This window comes from Microtus pennsylvanicus, chromosome 1, assembly GCF_037038515.1.
Source record: "Microtus pennsylvanicus isolate mMicPen1 chromosome 1, mMicPen1.hap1, whole genome shotgun sequence".
In the NCBI taxonomy this organism is placed as follows: Eukaryota; Metazoa; Chordata; class Mammalia; order Rodentia; family Cricetidae; genus Microtus; species Microtus pennsylvanicus.
This window is the reverse complement of record NC_134579.1, coordinates 165,459,638-165,480,739: the sequence shown is the minus strand read 5'-3', so window position 1 is coordinate 165,480,739 and position 21,102 is coordinate 165,459,638. Positions and strand designations below refer to the sequence as shown.

Sequence of the window (21,102 nt, the reverse complement as noted above, 5' to 3'; positions counted from 1 at the left end):
TTAAGGTATCAACAAGTAGAATAGGGCTAGCTTTCCTCAGTGCCTGTCGCTCTGCGCTCTCTATGCCAGAGAGCCAAAGTTGATTTGACAGAGAAAGTTCTCCTTCCCTCTGGGGTTCCTTGCCAAGCTTTCCTGGCAGAGTCTCCGCACTCTCCCGATTCCTTGTGCATCCATGCTGTATGGCTCTTTGTCCTCACACCAAACCGAATCTGGGGCTGGAGGCAGGTCTAAAATTAAGTTGGTTTATACTTGCCTTAATATAAAACAGACTTGGTCGTATTTCAAATCCTGTAGGTGTGTTTTACATAACGGAATCGGTTGTTCAAGTGGATTTTTATCCTACTGTTTATCTTCTCGGTCACGCAAAGGCTTAATTGACTGCTCAAAGATCCATTTCAGGCCCCACATTCCCACCCTTCTCAGGCACCTGGCGGATAATTTCCCTGGCTCCATTAATCTTGACCTGTATATAATGCCGAAAGTGGGAGCTCCTCAAATTGCAGGGCTTCACCCTTCTCGTCTCCATAGAAAATGTCTACTGACTTTCTATGTTGTGTTTACCTGAAAGAAGTCAGCAGCCTACCATGCAGAACTGCAGCTTGATAAATGTTTTAAAAATTTCCTTTTGCATAATTTCAGAAAGGCAACCTGAAGAAAAGGTTTTAAAAAACAATAAAGATAAAAGAGAAGTCGAATAATGAGGGAAAGTGGCAAGAGGGTTTTAAGAGCCTTTTTAAAAAGTCCCCAGCAAGTAACTAAGGACCCGGGACTTCTGCCAGGTCAGTTTTTCTTGTCCTAGAGGCTGACTTTCAGTTCAGCCTGTGATCTGTTTGAAGATGAAATAACAAGCTGATAAGAATGCTAAGAAACCTGAGCTGGGCACGGTAGCTCACGCCTATGATCCCAGAATACAAGAGACTGAAGCAGGAGGATTGTGCAAATTCAAAGGCCGCCTGGGCCTCTGTAAGCGAGTTCCAAGCTGAGTGAGACCTTGTCATAAAAGCAGATTAGGAGAAGATAATGTTAAGAACACTGAAAAATTGTATGCACGTGATCTGCTCACATGTTGTACGCCTACACAGTATAACTGGCAGCTGGATACTTTTGCCGGTGTGGTTAAGCAGCGAATGGCAGGCCAGATTTATTCTGTGACGACAAGCCGAGGTGTCTTGTGGTGTGAGGTGCCATCGCCACATGAGGTTCAACAGAGAAAGAAAGATGTGCAGGACAGACGGGGATAGCTGCTGGGGAGTCTGCACAAGAGGAACTGCCATACTGTACCCCTTGTTAGGGGGCATTTCAAATAGTTTCACACACTTGATATTAATTTCTCATTCAGTAGCCCTTGAGTTAATGCACAATTAATTACTTAAGTGTCCATCCGAATTATGTCGAATAGAACACTTCTATGATTTTAACAGCCAAAAACAAGAAAAACAATTTGGGTGATTACGTCCTACAGGATATGAAGCAGGAAGCTGAAATGTGTAGCTAACATATGGCTATGTTTCCATTGTGGACGTGTGTATTTACGAGACGGTAGTGAAAGACGGGGTGCTATATCAACCTTGTCCAGATTAAGCGGACAATAAGATAATAACATCAACTCTAAACTGAAAGTCTAGGCTTCAGCTTAGAGGTGTTCGATATAAACTTTACACAAACGTCCCCAAAATAAAACAAAAAACAACCCTGGCATCTGAAATACTTCCGTTTCCATGCATTTTGGATAAGGGTATTCAGGCTGCCCAGGAACAGCTGCAAACTAACAAATCAGCTAGAATAGATGAAATGGACAAACTCCTAAAAAGATACAGACCAAGCAACTGACCCAAGAAGGGGATGAAGGAGAGATGGGGTTCTTCCAAGTTGCTGTGAGGCCAGCATTATTCTGCCATGAAAACCAGACTAGAACATGTCCAGAGAAGAAAGCAACTACAAACATAAACGTCCCCGGTAAAGTACCGGCAAGCCTGTGCACACCGCATAAAGAGGTTCTACGCTATGATCGTTCCTGTCTGGAGCTGAAGTGGCCCCCAGAGTACCCTCTCTTTCACTGCTGTTAAACATATGTTAAAGGCGTGGTTCTCAGCTCGTGGCACGACTGAGGGGTGGAGGAACCTTGGGGGTGGGGTTTAGTAGAAGGCAGTTGGGTAAGAGGGTGCTCTCAGATAAGACATCAAGACACCGATACCCTTCCATTGTCCCCTACACTCACTTCTCTGCTTGCCTGCTGCCGTGGCCCCGCGGCACACAGGCCCCGAGGCAGCGGTGCCATCTACACATGGATGGAAACCTGGGAAGCCGTGGGCTGAGATAGGAATCTCCTGCTAAGTGCTTTGACTCAGACGTTCTGCTCAGGGATGGAAAACTGACAAGTCTGACAATATCTGCTCCAGAAATGCAAGGCTGATCTAAAATCTAGAAATCAATTAGTAGCATGAAGTGTGTTGCTATAGCAATGGACCCAAATCACACAATTTTCTTAGCAAAACAGAAGATACACTTCACAAAATCACAGAAACGCTCAGCAAACCAAGGAACAGAACACTGTGAACTGACAGCAGACAAAAGTGAAAAACCCGGGGACAGCGGTGTGACTAACGGTAAAAGTCATTTCCTTTAAGACCAGAAATAAGATAAGGCTCAGCGTCTCTCACTTCCTATACTGTACTAGAGCTCAGCTCTGTGAAGGGAATTAGATGAGAAAAAAAGACATCAAAAATGTCCCACCTACAGAGAACGAAGCAAACTGGTTTTGTAGATACTGTCATCTTGTATTTAGAAAACTCTATGAACTCTCTAAGAAATTATTAAACCAGTTCAGCAAGGTCAATATGCAAAAATCTGTTGCATGTGATAGTAGTAATAAAGACACTAAAAATGAAATTGGGGGAATTCATTTATAGAGCATAAAAAGAATAAGCTACTAACAAATGAATTTAACAAAACTGTAAAGCATATTGTATATTAGAAACGACAAAACACTATCGAAAGAGACTAAAGGCCAAAACAAATGCACAATAGAAACTTGTCTAACTGGCAAGAAAAGGTGAGATCCAAATCACAACCACCAATGGCCTGGGACACAAACACCACGGCTGTGATAATGGGATCTGGTGAAAAGGTCCCAAGATGTCAGGAACTGGCAACCTTGCAGGCAGAAACTACAACTCTGCCGGAGTGGATCCGAGGAGATGGGTTAGCCGTTAAAAGCACATACTGTTCTTGCAGAGGACCGAGCTGGATTGCCAACACCCACGTGGGGCAGGGTACAACTGCCTGTAACTCTAACCACAATGCTCTGGCCTCTGCAGGCACCAAACTCATAGGCACACAGCCACAAACAGATACACATACACATAATTCACAATCAAAATTAAGGGGCTGGAGAGATGGCTCAATGGTTAAGGGTGCTGGCTGCTTTTCAAGAGGCCCTGGAGTCAGTTTCCTGCACCCACAGGGAGCTCCCAACAGTCTGCAACTCCTGTCCCAGGGGATCTGATGCCATCTCCTGGCCTCTGAGATCACCAGATGTGCATGAGACACACAGACTTACATGCAGGCAAAATACCCAAACACAAGAATTAATTAATTAAATTAAAATTTTAAGTCAAAAGAATTATGCCAAGATTTTAGATGTGGGAAGGTGTGGCAATGAAGCTAAGAAACATTCTTAAGTTACTGATGTGGTCCCCACAGTTGAAGGCTGAGGGAGAATTTATAAAGCACGTCACAGGCAGGAGGCAGGCTGCTTTTAACTGTGGGGAACTGGGTGTGCCATGAGCATCATCCTTAGTTTTCAGCTCTCTTTTCCTTAAAAAGAGCTCGAGCCTTAGAACAAGTGGAGGTTTTTGTTGTTGTTTTTTGTTTTTTGGAGGTTTTTTTGCCAACTAATTGTTGTTTTTTAAAAATGGTGTTCAAAGATACAGTCACCAAAATGATTCTCTTCTTGAAAGAGATGTTTCTGGAGCGCAGAACTGAAAGACGCTGTGAGAGGAAGCTTCCACTGGAGAAGCATTTAAGAAGAAATGTATCTCTGAAATCTGTTCAAAGGACTGTGTGCGTGAGTGCATGGGGGGTGTGCGTGTATGCATGGTGTGTGTGTGTGTGCATGGGGGGTTGTGTGTGTGTGCATGGGGGTTGTGTGTGTGTGCATGGGGGGTGTGCGTGTATGCATGGTGTGTGTGTGTGTGCATGGGGGGGTGTGTATGCATGGGGTGTGTGTGTGCATGGGGGTGTGTGTGTATGCATGGTGTGTGTGTGTGCATGGGGGTGTGTGTGTATGCATGGTGTGTGTGTGCATGGGGGTGTGTGTGTATGCATGGTGTGTGTGTGCATGGGGGGTTGTGTGTGTGTGTGCATGGGGGGTTGTGTGTGCATGGGGGGTGTGCATGTATCCATGGTGTGTGTGTGCATGGGGGGGGTGTGTGTATGCATGGTGTGTGTGTGCATGGGGGGTTGTGTGTGTGTGTGCATGAGGGGTTGTGTGTGCATGGGGGGTTGTGTGTGTGTGTGCATGGGAGGTTGTGTGTGTGTGTGCATGGGGGGTTGTGTGTGCATGGGGGGTGTGCATGTATCCATGGTGTGTGTGTGCATGGGGGGGTTGTGTGTGTGTGCATGGGAGGTTGTGTGTGTGTGTGTGCATGGGGGGTTGTGTGTATGCACATGTGTGCATGGTATGTGTGTGCGTGTATGCATGGTGTGTGTGTGTGCATGAGGGGTTGTGTGTGTGTGCATGGGGGGTTGTGTGTGTGCGCATGTGTGCATGGTGTGTGTGTGTGCGCATGTGTGCATGGGGTGTGTGTGTGCGTGTGTGCATGGAAGGTAGTGTGTGTGCGCATGGGGTGTGTGTGTGCATGTAGGGGATAGTGTGTGTGTGCGTGTGTGCATGGAAGGTAGTGTATGCATGCGTGTGTGTGTGCACACGTGTGTGCATGTAGGGGGTAGTGTGCGTGTGTGCATGTAGGGGGTAGTGTGCATGTGTGCATGTAGCGGGTAGTGTGCGTGTGTGCATGTAGGGGGTAGTGTGCATGTGTGCATGTAGCGGGTAGTGTGCGTGTGTGCATGTAGGGGGTAGTGTGCGTGTATGCATGGTGTGTGTGTGTGCATGTAGGGGGTAGTGTGGGTGCGTGCGCGTGTGGTTAAGATGTCCTTGTGCTTCATATGAGCTGGTGATGATTCTGGTGCATGGGAGCCAGCTGAAATAAAAGCCTGTGGCCTGTTGAGAGAGTGGGCCCTCTGCAGGTCCTTTTCTCTCCTGCACACTGAGTGGATGCACCAAGACTCAAGGCCTTGACCCTCCCAGTGCTGTACTGGTCAAGAGCAACCTTGAGCCATGAGATGGGGTAACCATTGAGACAGAAGGCAGCCATGTTTATATCCACAGAAACTAGGCGCTCCTCTCATGCCACAGGACTCATGGCCTGAACTGGGATCATCTGGGCCTCAGGAGAATGCCCTTCCACCCCAGGGGATCCAGGCACAAGGATGCAACGGTATATCCTACCATTCAGGCTCTCTGCCCCAGACGACTACATTCCGTGTTTCTGGCACAGCTCAGTTGTTTCTTTTGCCAGGATCCACACAATACTACAGACAATCGGTGAGCTCAGAGGTAGAGCACATAAACGTCCATACAATACTACAGACAATCTATCTGTGAACCCAGAGGTAGAGCACATAAACGTCCATACAATACTACAGACAATCTATCTGTGAACCCAGAGGTAGAGCACATAAACGTCCATACAATACTACAGACAATCTATCTGTGAACCCAGAGGTAGAGCACATAAACGTCCATACAATACTACAGACAATCTATCTGTGAACCCAGAGGTAGAGCACATAAACGTCCATACAATACTACAGACAATCTATCTGTGAACCCAGAGGTAGAGCACATAAACGTCCATACAATACTACAGACAATCTATCTGTGAACCCAGAGGTAGAGCACATAAACGTCCATACAATACTACAGACAATCGGTGAGCTCAGAGGTAGAGCACATAAACATCCACACAATACTACAGACAATCCGTGAGCTCAGAGGTAGAGCACATAAACGTCCATACAATACTACAGACAATCGGTGAGCTCAGAGGTAGAGCACATAAATGCCCCAGCTCTGCCACTTGTCCCTGTTCAGTTTGAAATCTCAGGGAGCTGGCTTGGCGGGTAAGAGGCAAGCCTGTGGGCCTGAGTTCAAATGCCTCACCCATGTAAGAGCCAGGGACACCGCTATGAGCTTGTAGCCCAAGCACTGTGGAGAGAGGAGGTGGAGACAGGGGGATTGCTGGAGCTTGTTGGCCAGCCACTCTTGTGGAGATTGTACACTCCAGAAATTCTAACTCAAAAATAAGGCAGAAACTAACACCAATCTCTGGCCTAACAACTTGTACACTAACATACACACACGTCATGTACCTTATACATGCACACGCATTACCTTTAATAGACATATGCACACAGTTGACAAGAAAATGAAAACAACTCTCCTCTTGAGGCCATAGCTGCTGTGCTGCAAACAGACACGTTGACTTTGGGGAAGATCTGTTGTGTGAATAGGAAACACTCCATTCTGGATCCTTCCACAGACTTAACGGGGGCAGTGCTCTACCTCTGGGTCACACTACTCAATCCCTAAAAGCTAAAGAAAAACAAGCAGCAAATGTGAGACCGAGGTGACCTGAAACCTTCTCTTCAGGAAACCAGTGGATCCTCCTGCTGCAGGAATGACAGCAACTAGCTGGGTGGGGGGTGGGGGGGCAGCATCCCATGGGGCCCCTCCATAGCTGCGCCTCCTGCTGGAAAGATGTGCTCACTGCATATACAAAATGATACCATCTGCTACCAGCCCCAAAGAGCTCAGCTAAGGCAGATAAATGCTTGGGAAAGCATAAGACATGTCATGCTTGACAAGCTCCATAAAGTTCTAAATGGGTCAGTGGTCCGAGTGGTCACCCAGAGGCAAATGGAAAATCCAAAGCTTAATGGAGCTGCCTGGGTTTCCACAGGCCGTCGTTGTCCTCACACAGGGGTCCCTCTCATGCCTAGTCACCACATCCAGGAGGAAACTGCCTATGCCTGTCTGAGGAGTGAAAATGCAGTTAAAAAATAATGCAGAATGCAAAACTAGACAATGACGGGATGCTTTCACCCAGGTGGCACTGGACCACTGATACTCGAACTCCGTGCCTGACAACCTGCTAACACTGACGACTCCAAGTTTGTCGTAGTGAGGTTGAAAACTACTCGGGAAAGTCAAGTCTCTGGAATTTTCTCAGAAAGGCCTGGGAGACGGTTCAAAGGAAAAGGTGCCTGATGCACTAGCCTGAAGATGCAAGTTTGGACCCTGACCTAGGGTAAAAGCATGCGAGGAAGTGTGTCTGAAATTCCAGCATTCCTACAGCAATACAGCAGAGATTCCAGCATTCCCATGGCAATACAGCAGAGCTGGGAGAGTCCACTCAAGGGGCAGCTTGCCTGGAGTATGCAGCGCAGCGACGAACATGCCCCCGACTCAAACAGAGCAGAAGGCAAGAACTGATAGCCAAGACTGATTCTGACCTCCACATGTGTGTTATGAGAGGAGCACACCTTCAGACACTAACACACACACACACACTCACACACACACACACCTCATACCCCGAGATTTCTGACTCAATAGGACTAGTGAACAGGAAAAGTCTCTAAGAATCAGTTCTGAGGAAGCAGACAATATTCTGAATGGCAGACATTGCTCCGTGGTTATTTGGAATAAAATCTCTGGTGACTCTTAGTATTATTTGTATTCTAGCTTGGGGTATTTTTTGTTTGTTTGTTTGGTTTCTTTGGAAACTTGAAGAAGAGAAGTGCCAAGCTACTGAATATTTCTAGTCTCAGTCCCACCACCCTGAATGCATCCATCTTGTCTGAATATTTCTACTTAACTAAGGATCGCGGATGTGAGGCTGATGGTAAGGAAATCCAGCAGTGGTTGGCGTCCCTGGGGAGAAGGTAGGCTTCTGTTTTACAGGCAGCTGACTCTAGTAAAATCAACGAGACAGTACTCTGGACCCCATATCCAAAAACAGATCCCAGATTTCAGCTGGAGAGTACTAAAGAGAAACATATTTTAACAGGGTAAAAGAATAGCACTGCCCACAAGTCGGTTACAAGGGGAGATGTAGCAAGTTTTTCTATAAATGTGAGAGAAGTTGAACCTGGGGGACACAGGCCTACCATCTCAAGAAGTTCAAGACCTGCTTGGTCTCATAGGGAATCCAAGGCCAAGCCCAGCAACTGGGTGAGAGGCTCAGAACATAAAGAAAATGAGCCGGAGGGCTCACTCGGAGGCTGAGAGTATGCACTGTTCAGCGGAGGACCTGAACTGGGTACCCAGTGCCCATTTCAGGCAGATTACAACTACCTGCAACTCCAGCCCCAGGGGAATCTGCTACCTCTGGCCTACGGGGTACCTGCATGCACATGCTGATACCCACTCCCAACAAAAACCCATACACATAATTTAAAATAATAAAAGTAAATATTTAAAAATCAATAATAAATCAAAAGTAAAACAGAGCTCGGGGTATAGTTTAGTGGTATAGTGCTTGCCCAGCGTCTGTGGGGTCCTAGGTTCAGTCTTTCCTACCAGAAAAGAAAGACAAAAGAAATCCAATTAAAACAGACCTCAGGGTATTTTTCTCTTTTCCATGAAGGGCTCATTCAAGAGAATAAGGATATACCCCGAGCCTCCCATCCTGCCGTATCTCAGGGTTCCCTTGGACATTCCGGTTCTCTGGACTCTGGGACTGTTAGCATGAGGCTGTGTTCTCCCACCGCATGTCTCAGGAATGGAACTGACTTTCACTATGCTAGAATTGCCTTGCTTTGTGGGTAGACAAGACGGCTCAGAGGGTGAAGTGCTTGATCTAAAAGCTGACGACCTGATTTTGATCCCCAGAGGAAAAAGAGAGCCAACTCACACAAACTACTTCCAACCTTCACACAGGTGCCATGAAATGCATGTGTGAATGCATGAAAGTGTATGTATAAACACATATACACACATACACAAGAAAATAAACATAAATGAGTTTAAAAATAAAATAAAATCACCAGGTTTATCAGGAAGAGGAAAGTCACCACAAGAAACCCCACCACGTCTGTGTCAGCATCATACAGAGACTTCATGATGCAGATGTGTGCCTGCATGTGTGTGCCTATATGCATATGTGTGTGCTTGTGTGGTGTGTGTGCACATGTGTCCATGTGTTCGTGTCCGTGTGTCCGTGTGCGTGTGTGTGGAAACCAGAAGTCAGTGTCTGGTGATTTCCTCAATCATTGCTCTTCTCCATGCTTTTTGAGGCAGAGTCTCTCGCTGAGCCGAGAACTTTAGATCGACCACACTGGCTGGCCAGTGAGCACAGAGAGCCTTGTCTCCACCTCCCTACTGCTGGGCTAATAGGTGAGGCTTGCTGTCTCATCCAGCTTTTCAGACCCAGGCCCTTCCTTGGTGAGCACAGTGAGCACTTGCTGACTGACCCAGACCCCAGCACATTTTCTTCACTTAAGAAATTCCTCAGGAGCCTGGCGGGTGCATGCCTTTAATCAGAGGCAGGAGGATCGCTGACAGTTCAAGCCTGGTCTACAAAGTAAATTCCCAGACAGCCAGAGCTGTTACTCAGAGAAGTCCAGCCTAACCCACCCACCCCCAAAAAAAAATAAAATAAAAAAAGAAAGAAAGAAAAGAAAAAGAAAAAGGAAGAAGGAAGGAAATTCCTCACTAAGAAATATTTTAATTATTCTGTATTAGTGTATTTTGCCTAAAAACAGTAAATAAGAACTGCCTCCTTTGAAAAAAGGACATGACTATTTATTGACAATACCACATATGTCTGAAACAACTAGAAATAGGTAAAAAGTCAGGGAAAGGTTATGAATGTCAGAAAAATAAAAGATAAAAGAAACTGGGAGGAAAACGTTCATATGAAAGCAGACAATGGTGTTGGGAGAATTGTTTTAGATTGTAAAGTACTTTAAAGACTGAGTACTTAAGGGGACAAGACACTGCTGTAACAATTGCAGGAATCTGGATGTAAGCCCTAACAGTCCCTTTAGTATGTTCTAAAGTATGCAATCTTAATTATGTGATTTTTCTGCCTAATTTCTGCTTCAAAAACAGTAAGTACTTCTGCTTACAAGGCGGCAAAGACAAGAAGTTTTCTCAGCCTCTCATTCGCACGTTGTCATCGGGATTTAAATTACCAGAAACATGCATTTTACTTAAATTACAATTAGGCCTCTGATGGACCCCGAGATCCCACTCTGCGCCAAACGCTGTCGTCAGATACCAAACAAGAGTTGCATCTAGAAAGCGCTCTCCTTCGCGAGGTTCTCACAAGTGACGTTTTCAAACAGATGCTACTTGTTTTCTCCGCATTAACTGCATGTGCTGAACACATCTATTACTATAAATTGCTCCTACTCAGGAGAATCTTAAAAGACACTCTGTTGTATTTGCATATGGGAGACATTTTTGCATTGGTTCTGCATAGGAGTCAGTCAACAACGGTAAATACAGACAGACTGTCGGACAAAATACAGCAACAATTTGGGGGAACAGAGAGGGAACACTTGTCAGAAGATGGCCACAAATAATTAATTCCTTTAGCACATGAAGATACTCTCTTAATCTCACAGCCTCTTTTGAGGGGACTCATTACTTCCTAACCATCTGTCATCTCCCCAAAACCTAATTAGGGTTTCACCCAATCACACATTAGAAACGATGCAAATATGGATGGCCAAGGCCGTATAAAGAAGTTAACATCATAACATTTGTTTAAAACTTGTGAAATTCAGAATTAGTCTTTCCACTTCTAACAAAGTACTTATTTTCTTAGTCTTCTCCCACTAAGTCATTAAATTTTAAATCTGGAAAATTAAACACACACACACACAGAAAACACTTACAGGTAGTAGAGTTTTCCTGCAGGAGTGAGTTCCCTTTTCCGATAATCTATCCCAGAATCTAGCTGGACCGTATTGCAATATTCCTACAATACAGACACAGAAAACATCTTTTAAAACAAGGAATAGATTTGACAAGAACCAACCCATGAGATAGAACCCATACCCAACACTGCTTAGGTAACCAAGAGCCAGAGACGAGATGGCCCAGGGACCTAGAGTAAAACCAAATACTGCTGGCCAATAATAATAATAATAGTAATAATAATAACAGCAAATACAAGAATGACAAAATGACTCCTAATGACATTCGACTAGACTCCCAGATCAGGGCCTTATTCAACCATGATCAGAGAGGCTTCCTCCTTCAGCAGATGGGACCAAATGCAGAGACCCACAGTCAAACATTATGGAGAGAAAGTCCTTGGAACACTCAGTCCTAAATGGGATGTCTCCATCAGATTCCTCCCCTCAGAGCCCAGAGAACGCAGCAGAAGAGGAGGCAGAAGGTCAGAAAGAAGGTAAAAGCCCGGGGAGGAAACACCTGGAAAAGGGGGGTCCCTAAATCAACTAAGACAAGCTCACACGAACTCACAGAGACAGAAACAGCAGCACAGGGCCTACAGGGTCTGCACCAGCTCCTCTGCATATATATTACAGCTTCAGGTTAGTGTTCTTATGGGGCTCCTGAGTGTACGAATGAGTGAGTCTCTGATTCCTGTGCCTTCTTTGGGGCTTCTTCTCCTTCTGTTGGTTTGCCTTGTCCAACTTCAAAGTGATGGTTTTTGTTTTATCTTATACTTTATTTTGTTATGTTTTGTTGTTAAAAATAAAATGATAAATGCTTGGAGAAATGGCTCTGACAACCAACAAACAAAACAAACAAAAACACGAAATGACTTGGAATTATAAGCTTTTTGCATATGTGTGTTAATTCCCGAGATGTTTCAATGAAGTTATATGAGCTTAGACCAAAAAAAAAATTAACTCATGTAAGAGTCATAAAACTGTAGCTGCAATATTAAATATATACAAAGTTAATAAAATAATAATTTAATTTAAAATTAAGTTTTGTATTATGTTTTCCTGAAACTTTGCCAAAACTGTACTGTCAGTAAATTTCCCCAAGTACCTACATTTGAGTTTATGCTGAACTCTTAAAATAGACAGTTTTCAGCCAGTTGGTCATGGTGGTGTACACCTTTAACCCCAGCACTGGGGGGATGGGGGAGAGCAATACAGAGGCGGGGTGTGGCAACACGGTGGGCTGCAGGGTGGGGGCACAGAGGAGAGGATCTCTATGAGTGCAAGACTACCTTGATCTACAAAGCAAGTTCCAGGACAGTCAGAACTGTTATACAGAGAAACCCCTGTCTCAAAAAACAAACAACAACAACAAAAACAAACAAACAAACAAAAAACAGTAGGCAACTTCCATTACTCAGAAATAAGGTGAAAACTACCAGAAAGAACACTTCATGGATCTTCAATCCGGGAGCTGGGTCAGACATCTATAGTAACATTTAAAACCAAATGACCACACCCTTCATTTCTAAACATTTTCCACTGCCCCAGTCCCTTAGATTCCTTCTACTCAGGGTATCTTAGCACCTTCTCCTACTGTAAATACCTCCTTTCAACCCAAATCATCCTTTATCTCTGACCCTTTCTTCATCCTAATAATCTCTTTCTGTCCTTTAGGCTGCAAATGTTCATGTAAGTCTCACACACACACACACACACACGCACACACACTGTCCAAATACCTTTTTACACAAGCCTATCACCTTGCAACACCTACCTGCGTTAGTTGGGGCTTTGTGGGATAGAGGGAACACACATGCATATATACGAACATACATATTCATTGAGCAGCAGGGCTTTTAGGATATGTCAAGATACATTTACAGTATGTCCTTTTAGTTTGTATTCAGAATAAAAATGCCTCTATAAAACTGATGATGAAGAGTTGTGTCTTGGGAATAGAGAGATGGCTCAGTGGTTAAGAGCACTGGCAGCTCTTACAGAGGTCCTGAGTTCAATTCCCAGCAATCACATGGTGGTTCACAACCATCTACTGTGGGATCTGATGTCCTCTTCCGTCATACATGCAAATAGAGCACTCATATACAAAAATAAATCTTTTTTAAAAAATAAAGACAAGTTATATCTTTATAACTTTACTGTTTTTATTACAAAGAAGGCTAAGGAATAGCTCTGTGATACAGGGCTTGCCCAGCACGCAGGGGCTATAGTCAACCTCTAGGACCAGAAAGGAACACAGAAAAACAGATGGAAATGCTGATAGGTACCAGCACCCTACATGACAATGGAGGGTGGCTGGAATGCTTCTTCAGGTACTCTGAAGTCCCAGGCAAGTATCCAACTGCCCATGGGCCACTGTGCCACAAGAAAACCTCACCTTCCCATAAAGGACCTGACAAGGTTCTGCAATCACGTGAAGACAATATGTCAGCCAGTCCCCAGCTACTCCAGTCACAGCCTCTCACCATGGTACCGAGGAAGCCAGATCAGCCAACAGTCGAGCCCGCAGGAATGAGAGGCTGTAAGAATGAACTGTTTAGGCCTGCACAAATTACAGACATTGACTGCTCACCAGTGACTCGCCAGAATGTAACATCTAAGCACACCTGGGCAGTAGCATCCTTCTTCCTTCTAAGGTTTACACAGGCCTGCTTCTCGGGGCCCCAGCAGAAGACTGCCCAGAGAGGCAGCAAGAATGTCCCTCCTCCCATGCTACAGCTGCTAAGGAGTGGGTAGGGTAGGGTGAGCCATGCCCTGGAGACTGAGGGGTTCTTCACGACAGAGGCCTTCTCAGGACACATAACTTCCAGCGCTAACACCAGGATAGTCTTGGTGATCTCCGACTAGTCACCTTAAGAGCACAGATCCAGAAAACCAGAGGGTAGGTGCATGAACATCATTAGGATTACATAGCTGCAGCTGTAAATTTGTTTCTCATGAATAAGCCACAGCAGCTGGACCTCTGGAGAAATACAGCTGAGGCTCGGCAGAACTCATGTGCAAAACGGTCCCTGAACCCAACAAAGTCATGGCCTCTTGAACGCCTTCACAGTCACCCCCCACTCAGCATCTCAGATCCACTCCAGCCTCATTCTCAGAGCGGGAGCCTGAAACCCTGAACAGCAGAAAGGAAGGTAGCATTGCCCAAATGCACCTTCCCACTCTCTCCTGTTCAAAACAAAACCAGAAGCCATCCTCATCGACTGCTGGCCCCATCCCCTCTCTCCTCTACTTTGAATAATGTGGAAAACCTGTGGAGAGAGAGTTATCCTCCCCTTTACCCTGCTGTGAGGGTGAGGAAGGCCTCAGCCACCAGCTCAAAGGAAGAAAATCCCCCAATCAAAGAGCCAGCATTCCCTCTGTGTCCCTGGGAAGCCTGTCCTGGACTGTGAGCGAGGGCAGTCCTTCATCTGCTCCCCTACTGCAGAACCTGTCTACTCACTGCAATACATTTGCCAGGTTCCGCATCTCTCGTCAACCACAATTTATCCTATGTGACCCAATATTCCTAATTTAGTCATAATTTCTTCTCTTTTCTCTCTTTTTCTTTCTTTAATTTTTTTTGCTATTAAAAATAAGGCTAATGGAAGTTATACAAGCTTCAATTTCTCTTTCTGGGTAACTAACTTCTCAAATATGTGAGTGATTAAGCCGCAATAAATGATTGCATCTGTGCTTGCAGTAATCACCACCAAGGAACACCTAATCAGAGCTCAGAACTGTAACCAAAGCCCTGGGATGCAGGCTCTTAATTGTCTGCCAAAGACTAACTCCCAGTTTATATTTTTAGAGAAAAATAAACGTCAAATTTTCAGCCTGCTTGCACTTCCCCTGGCCTGCATTCTTCAAAGCGCTTTGCAAAGCGGTGAAGACTATACTATCTCCAAGTTGAGGATAAACCTAAAGGGTCTGGTTTCTAGGAAATCCCCCAGTCTCTGGGTACCTTTACAAGACCTGTGACCTCCCAACAGCACTGGGGGTCATGCATAAACACTGTACCAATCAGCCTCCAAGGGAAATTTATTTTCAAATACTCTTTGTATTTATGTACAAAGGACAAATACAATTAAATACTCTGAAAATGCAATTAGGAAGATCTGGGGGAGAAAAGGGAGGAGATTACATTCTGCAGACAACGTGAGTCAAAGGCCTCTGCCTTTGAAAGGAAAGATGTATGAATCCAGTCCCTGTCCTCAGCCGCTGACACTGTCCACAGATCTACTGTTGTATTTATAGCTACTCTGACTGTACCTGCAGGGAACAGTGCGCCTCACAAAATTACTTTCTTCAGCCTCTGCTTCATCCCCGATCTGAGGCTGGGGCCAGAGCTCCGGAATCTAGCACTCGCCCAGCATGTGCCGGGCGCTGGGTCCTTCCTCAGGGCTGAGGTGACACACATTCGTCTTTCCCAGTGTGACCAAAGGAACAACCGCATATTAACCTCTAAAGAAAAGATTTGCCTATACTTCACATACATTTTATTTAATAATTAATAGCTTAGTGTAAAAAAGGAAGGAAGGAAAGGAGAGGAGAGAGAAAGGAAGAAAGGAAGGAAGGAAGGAGGGAGGGAGGGAGGGAGGGAGGAAGGAAGGAAGGATAGAAAGAAAGAAAGAAAGAAAGAAAGAAAGAAAGAAAGAAAGAAAGAAAGAAAGAAAGAAAGAAAGACAAAACAACAGCACAAGTTGAGTTTCTGTTACAGAGGTGACTGAGGGATGAAAGTTTGGTTGGTTTTGCCCATTAGAAGTAAAAAGAAAAATAAGTATTGTTCTTTAGAGGTCTGTGAAGAATGGTGTTGGGATTTTGATGGGGACTGTATTGAATCTGTAAACTGCTTTTGGTAAGATTGCCAATTTTGCCCTGTAAATCCTACTGATCCATGAGCATGGGAGATCTTCCAATTTTCTGATCTCTTACCCAATTTCTTTTTTCAAAGACTTAATATTCATATAGGTATTTAACTTGTTTGGTTAAAGTTACCCCAAGATATTTTATATTATTTGTGGCTGCTGTAAAGGGTGTTGTTTCTCTGATTTCTTTTTTTTTAAGATTTATTTATTATGATGATTTATGTGTTCAGTGTTCTGCCTGCATGTATGCCTGCAGGCCAAAAGAGGGCATTATATTGCACTATAGATGGTTGTGAGCCACCATGTGGGTGCTGGGATTTGAACTCAGGACCTCTGGAAGAGCAGCCAGTGCCCTTAACTGCTGAGCCATCTCTCCAGCCCCTCTCTAATTTCTTTCTCAGCCCATTTATCATTTCTATATAGGAGGGCTACTGATTTTTTTTGAGTTAATCTTTTATCCAACCACATTACTGAAGGTGTTTATGAGTTCCCTGGTAGAATTTTTTGGGTCACCTATAAATACTATTATATTCTGTAAATAGGGGAAGTTTGACTTCTTCCCTTCAAATTTGTATGCCCGTGATTTCCTTTTGTTGACTTATTGCTTTAGCTAGAACCTCAAATACTATATTGAAAAGATACGGAGAGAGTGCACAGCCTTGTCCTGTTCCTAATTTCACTGTGATCGCTGTGAGTTTCTCTCCATTTAGTTTGATGTTGGTTATCGGCTTGCTGTATACTGCCTTTATTATGTTTAGGTATGTTCCTTGTATCCCTGACCTCTCCAGAACCTTCATCAAGAAGAGGTGTTGGATTTTGTCAAAGGCTTTTTCAGCATCTAATGAGATGATCATACGGTGTTTTTTTTTTCTTTCAGTTTGTTTATATGGTGCATTCCACTGACAGACCTCACTGAATCTCTGTGGTGATTTCTTGGAAAATTGGGAATCATCTACTTCAAAACCCAGCAATACCACTCTTGGGCATATACCCAAAGGATGCTCAATCATACCACAAGGACATTTGCTCAACTATGTTCATAGCAGCATTATTCGTAATAGCCAGAACCAGGAAACAATCTAGATGCCCCTCAACCAAAGAATGGATAAAGAAAATGTAGTACATGTACACAATGGAGTATTGCTCAGCAGAAAAAAAAAACCCGACACCATGAAATTTGCAGGCAAATAAATGGAACTAGAAAAAACCATCCTGAGTGAGATAAGCCAGGCGCAGAAAGACAAACACGGTATGTTCTCACTCACAAGTGGATACTAGATGTAAAGCAAAGGATACCTAGGCTGCAATCCACAGCCCCAGAGAAGCCAGGTAACAAGGAGGACACCAAGAAGGATGGATGGATCTACCTGGGAAGAAGAAAAGATGGGATTTCCAGGGTAAACTGGGGGTAGGGACGGGGAATAGAGGTGAGAAAATGGAGGGATGGGAACATGAGGGATGGTCGAGTTGGGGGCACAATGGAGAGGGAAGGTAATGAAAGAGATATCTTGATAGAGGGAACCCTTATGGGGTTAGGAAGAAACCCGGTGTCAGGGAAGCTCCCAGGAACCCCCAAGGATGACCCCAGCTAAAACTCCCAGCAATAGTGGAGAGGGTGCCTGAACTGTCTTCCATTATAATCAGACTGGTGACTGCCCTGTCACCATAGAGCCTTCATCCAGTAACTGATGGAAGCAGATGCAGAGATCCACAGCCAAGCCCTGGGCCGAGTTCTAGGAGCTCAGTTGAAGAGAGGGAGGAGGGATTATATGAGCAAGGTGAGTCAAGAGCATGACAGGGAAACCCAAATAGACAGCTGACCGGAGTTTGTAGGAGCTTGTGGACTCTGAACCCACAGCTGGGAGCCAGCAAAGGACTGACCTAGGGACCGACCTAGGCCCTCTGCATCTAGATGACCGTTATATAGCTTGGTCTGTTTGCGGGGCCCCTAGCAGTGGTTTCCAGGCAGTACATCCTGCTGATCATCCTGTTTCTAGCTCCCATGTTGCTGGGGTCACAAAGCACATTTATGTAGGTACCAAAGATCTCAGCTTGGGTCTTCTGACTTGCACTCTTATCTACTGAGCCATCTCTCCAGTAACAATGATCAAAACCTTAAATACATAAACTTCTGTACAGTTTAGCTTTTGCCATTAAGATGTCATACAAAAGCCAGGCAGTGGTGGCGTACACCTTTAATTCCAGCTCTCAGGAGGCAGAGGCAGGCGGATCTCTGTGAGTTTGAGACCAGCCTGGTCTACAAGAGATAGTTTTAGGACAGGCTCCAAAGCTACAGAGAAACCCTGTCTTGAAAAACCAGAGAGAGAGAGAGAGAGAGAGAGAGAGATCATACAAACACCTAAAGCACAAACATCTCCATCTAAACGGAGTATCACTAGAACTTCTGGAGTCCCAGCATCCCTTTCTACCTCCCCAAAGGCAGCGGGAACCCTGACTCCAGCACCATAAAAGTTGGCCTGATGTGGGAGCTTTCTGTATGGAACCACACAGAACATACTCCTTCATATGGGCTTCCTTTATGCTTGTGATGTTTGTTCCTTTAGGTTATGTGGTATGTTTGTTATGGTAGAGCGACTTACCCGTTGCTCTGTCATACTCTGTGAGTCTGCCCAGGCAGATTCACGCTAGTGCAGCCTTACTTATTTATTTGTTTATTGTTTGTCTGGTTTGGTTTACTTTCTGGTTTCTGAAGAGGGTCTCCCGCAGCCCAGGCTGACTGCTAAGTCACTATGTAATGATGATGATTGTGAGTCCTGATCCCCCTGCCTCCACCTCCCAAGGCTGGGCTTATAGGCACGCACCACTGAGCACAGCTTGCTCCACTGTTGATGGACAGCTGAGGCTTCCAGTTATTTATCTTTTACCAATAACGTAGCAACAAACATTCTCGCATGTGGTTCCTGCTGCGGTGTGTCTGCCCTCTTCTTGTTGAATATCCCCACAGCAGGGGCTGTTTGACCACACAGCAAGAACATACTTGGTTCCACAGACACCAGCAGCTTTCCAGGGTGGCTGTCCTGATCCACACTCACACCAGGAGTATGTGAACACCCCTAGGTATCTGTTGTTGCTCTGTAAAATTACAATTAAACCTGTCTGTCTGTCTATTTCAGAATCCCATTAAGTAGCATGAGACTGCCCTGAACTCATTACTTAGCCCACACTGGCTCAAATTAGTGATCCACCTGTCTCAGCTTCCTAAGTGCTGGGATTACAGGCATGTACTACCACTGGCTTACCACTGATTTGGTGCATGTGTGAATGTGTCTGTGTACACGTATGCACATGTGTTGGTATACATGAGTGTACACGTGTCAGGGTAAGAGGTTTATGTTTGGTGTCTTCCTTGATCACTCTCCACTTTCCAAGGCAGGCAGGCCCTCTTGCTGAGCCCAGAGCTTGCCAACTGGGGTTAGTGTTGTTAACCAGTTTTGCCCAGGGGCTGTAAGGGCTGGGATGCTGGCAGACATCACACCTGGCATTTACAAGGCTTCTGGGCATTCAAACTCGGGTCCCCACATTTACCCACTGTGCCAGCTTCCCAGCTCCTCACAGCTGAGTTTTAAATGTGGACACTGCTTCCTTGGAAGTGCTCTCATGCGTGTAAATTTTGGGACTGACTTTTCAGAATGTGCTAAAGATGTTCCTTATATTTCATAGATGGGCCGCGCTGTTTTATATTACAAAACATGCAGCTGCAGCTTAACAAGTCCCACCCAAGTTAATACTTACTTCAGATCTACATTAATAAACAGGAAGGAGCTGGACGCACAAGGCACTTCCCAGGTACTAGACAGTCAACGGCCGTGGGGAGCCTTGGTTCCGATGGTCTGGGATGCTCAGCTATTTGCCTCAAGGTGCCCACCATGTTCTTCTCCTCCCAACCATGGGCACATTTTTCAATTCGCTAAACTCGTTTCCTCTGGCAATTATTTAGCTGTGTGATTTTTCTATCCATCTATCTTTTTGATTTTTTAAAGCAATCTTTTTTTTTTTTTATTTTATATACCAATCCCAGTTCCCTCTTCCTCTCCTTTTTCCGCTTTCCCCACCTTCCCCTCAGTCCCTACCCCCATCTACTCCTCAGGGAGGGTGAGGCCTCCCATAGGGAGTCAATAAAGTCTGTCGTATCACTTGAGGCAGAACCAAAGCCCTCCGCCCTGTACTGAGGCAGAGCAAAGTATCCCTCCATAGGGAATGGGCTCCAGAGAGCCAGTTAGTGCACTAGGGATAAATATGGGTTCCACCGCCAGTGGCCCCACAGACTGCCCAAGCCACACAACTGGAACATACACTTTTCAGTATATCTCTGAATGCTAATGATCTAAATTCTCTGAAACAACAGACATAGACCAGCAGGTTGGACTGAGAAAGCAGGATCCATCTATTCTCTGCCTCACCAAAGGTGGACACTACCTTAGTGTAAAATGATGGGACATGGTATTCTAGGCAGATGGAGCTGGGACAAGAGCAGGCATCGCCACTAATGCCTGGGAAAACAAACCCAAACCAAAGCTGATCAAAAAAGAGTTTTTTAAAAAATCACTTCTGACTGAGGAGCAACCCATCAAGAAGACATTACAATTCTAATCAAACACACACCAAACACCAGTGTACCCAGCTGCACAGAACAAATTCTACAAGATATAAAGTCCCAGGTTACTCCAACACGGCAATAGTGGGTCATTTCTGTACTCTATTGTCACCAACAGATGAGCCATCCAAACAACCAAATGGAGACATTGCTGTTAGATGACAGCCTCGGTCAAAAGGACCTGACAGACATCTATAAAGTAGTCCAGCCTAACACTGCAAACACAGACTCCTCAGGAGCCCACGAAACATTCTCTAATGTAGGTCATATATTAGAACACCAGTCTCAACACACATGGAAAGATGGAAATGATTTCCTGGAGCTGCAGAGAGGGGAGTCATGGGGCACATTCGATACGAAAGTGGAAGGGAATCGTGGAGGCGAGGAGGGAGGTGAGGAGGTGGAGGCGCAGAGAGCATAGCAGGGAGAGCCAACCAAGACCAGTGATGTAGGAAGAAGCCATAAGAAATCATATACTCGGTAATCTTCAGAGCCACAAGTAGTTTGGATGCAGGTGCCCTGCGTGAGTAGACAGAGCTATTGCCAGAAGCCACAGGCTATCAAGTCACAGTCCCAGGGACGGTACGAGTGAACATCGCCATTGCTGTTGGTTGCCCACCAGAATTAGAT

The 21,102-nt window shown here is 45.1% G+C and overlaps 1 protein-coding gene across 3 annotated transcripts in view; it reads right to left on the bottom strand.

Annotated features, from left to right (window-relative positions):
• The window catches only part of Afg1l (AFG1 like ATPase), a 160,743-nt gene that overhangs the window by 43,986 nt on the left and 95,655 nt on the right, over window positions 1-21,102 (bottom strand). For all 3 annotated transcript variants that reach the window (XM_075944655.1, XM_075944665.1, XM_075944676.1), the window contains one exon: window positions 10,969-11,051. In XM_075944655.1, coding sequence (XP_075800770.1) covers window positions 10,969-11,051 — 83 coding nt within the window. The remainder of the gene's footprint in view (window positions 1-10,968; window positions 11,052-21,102) is intronic.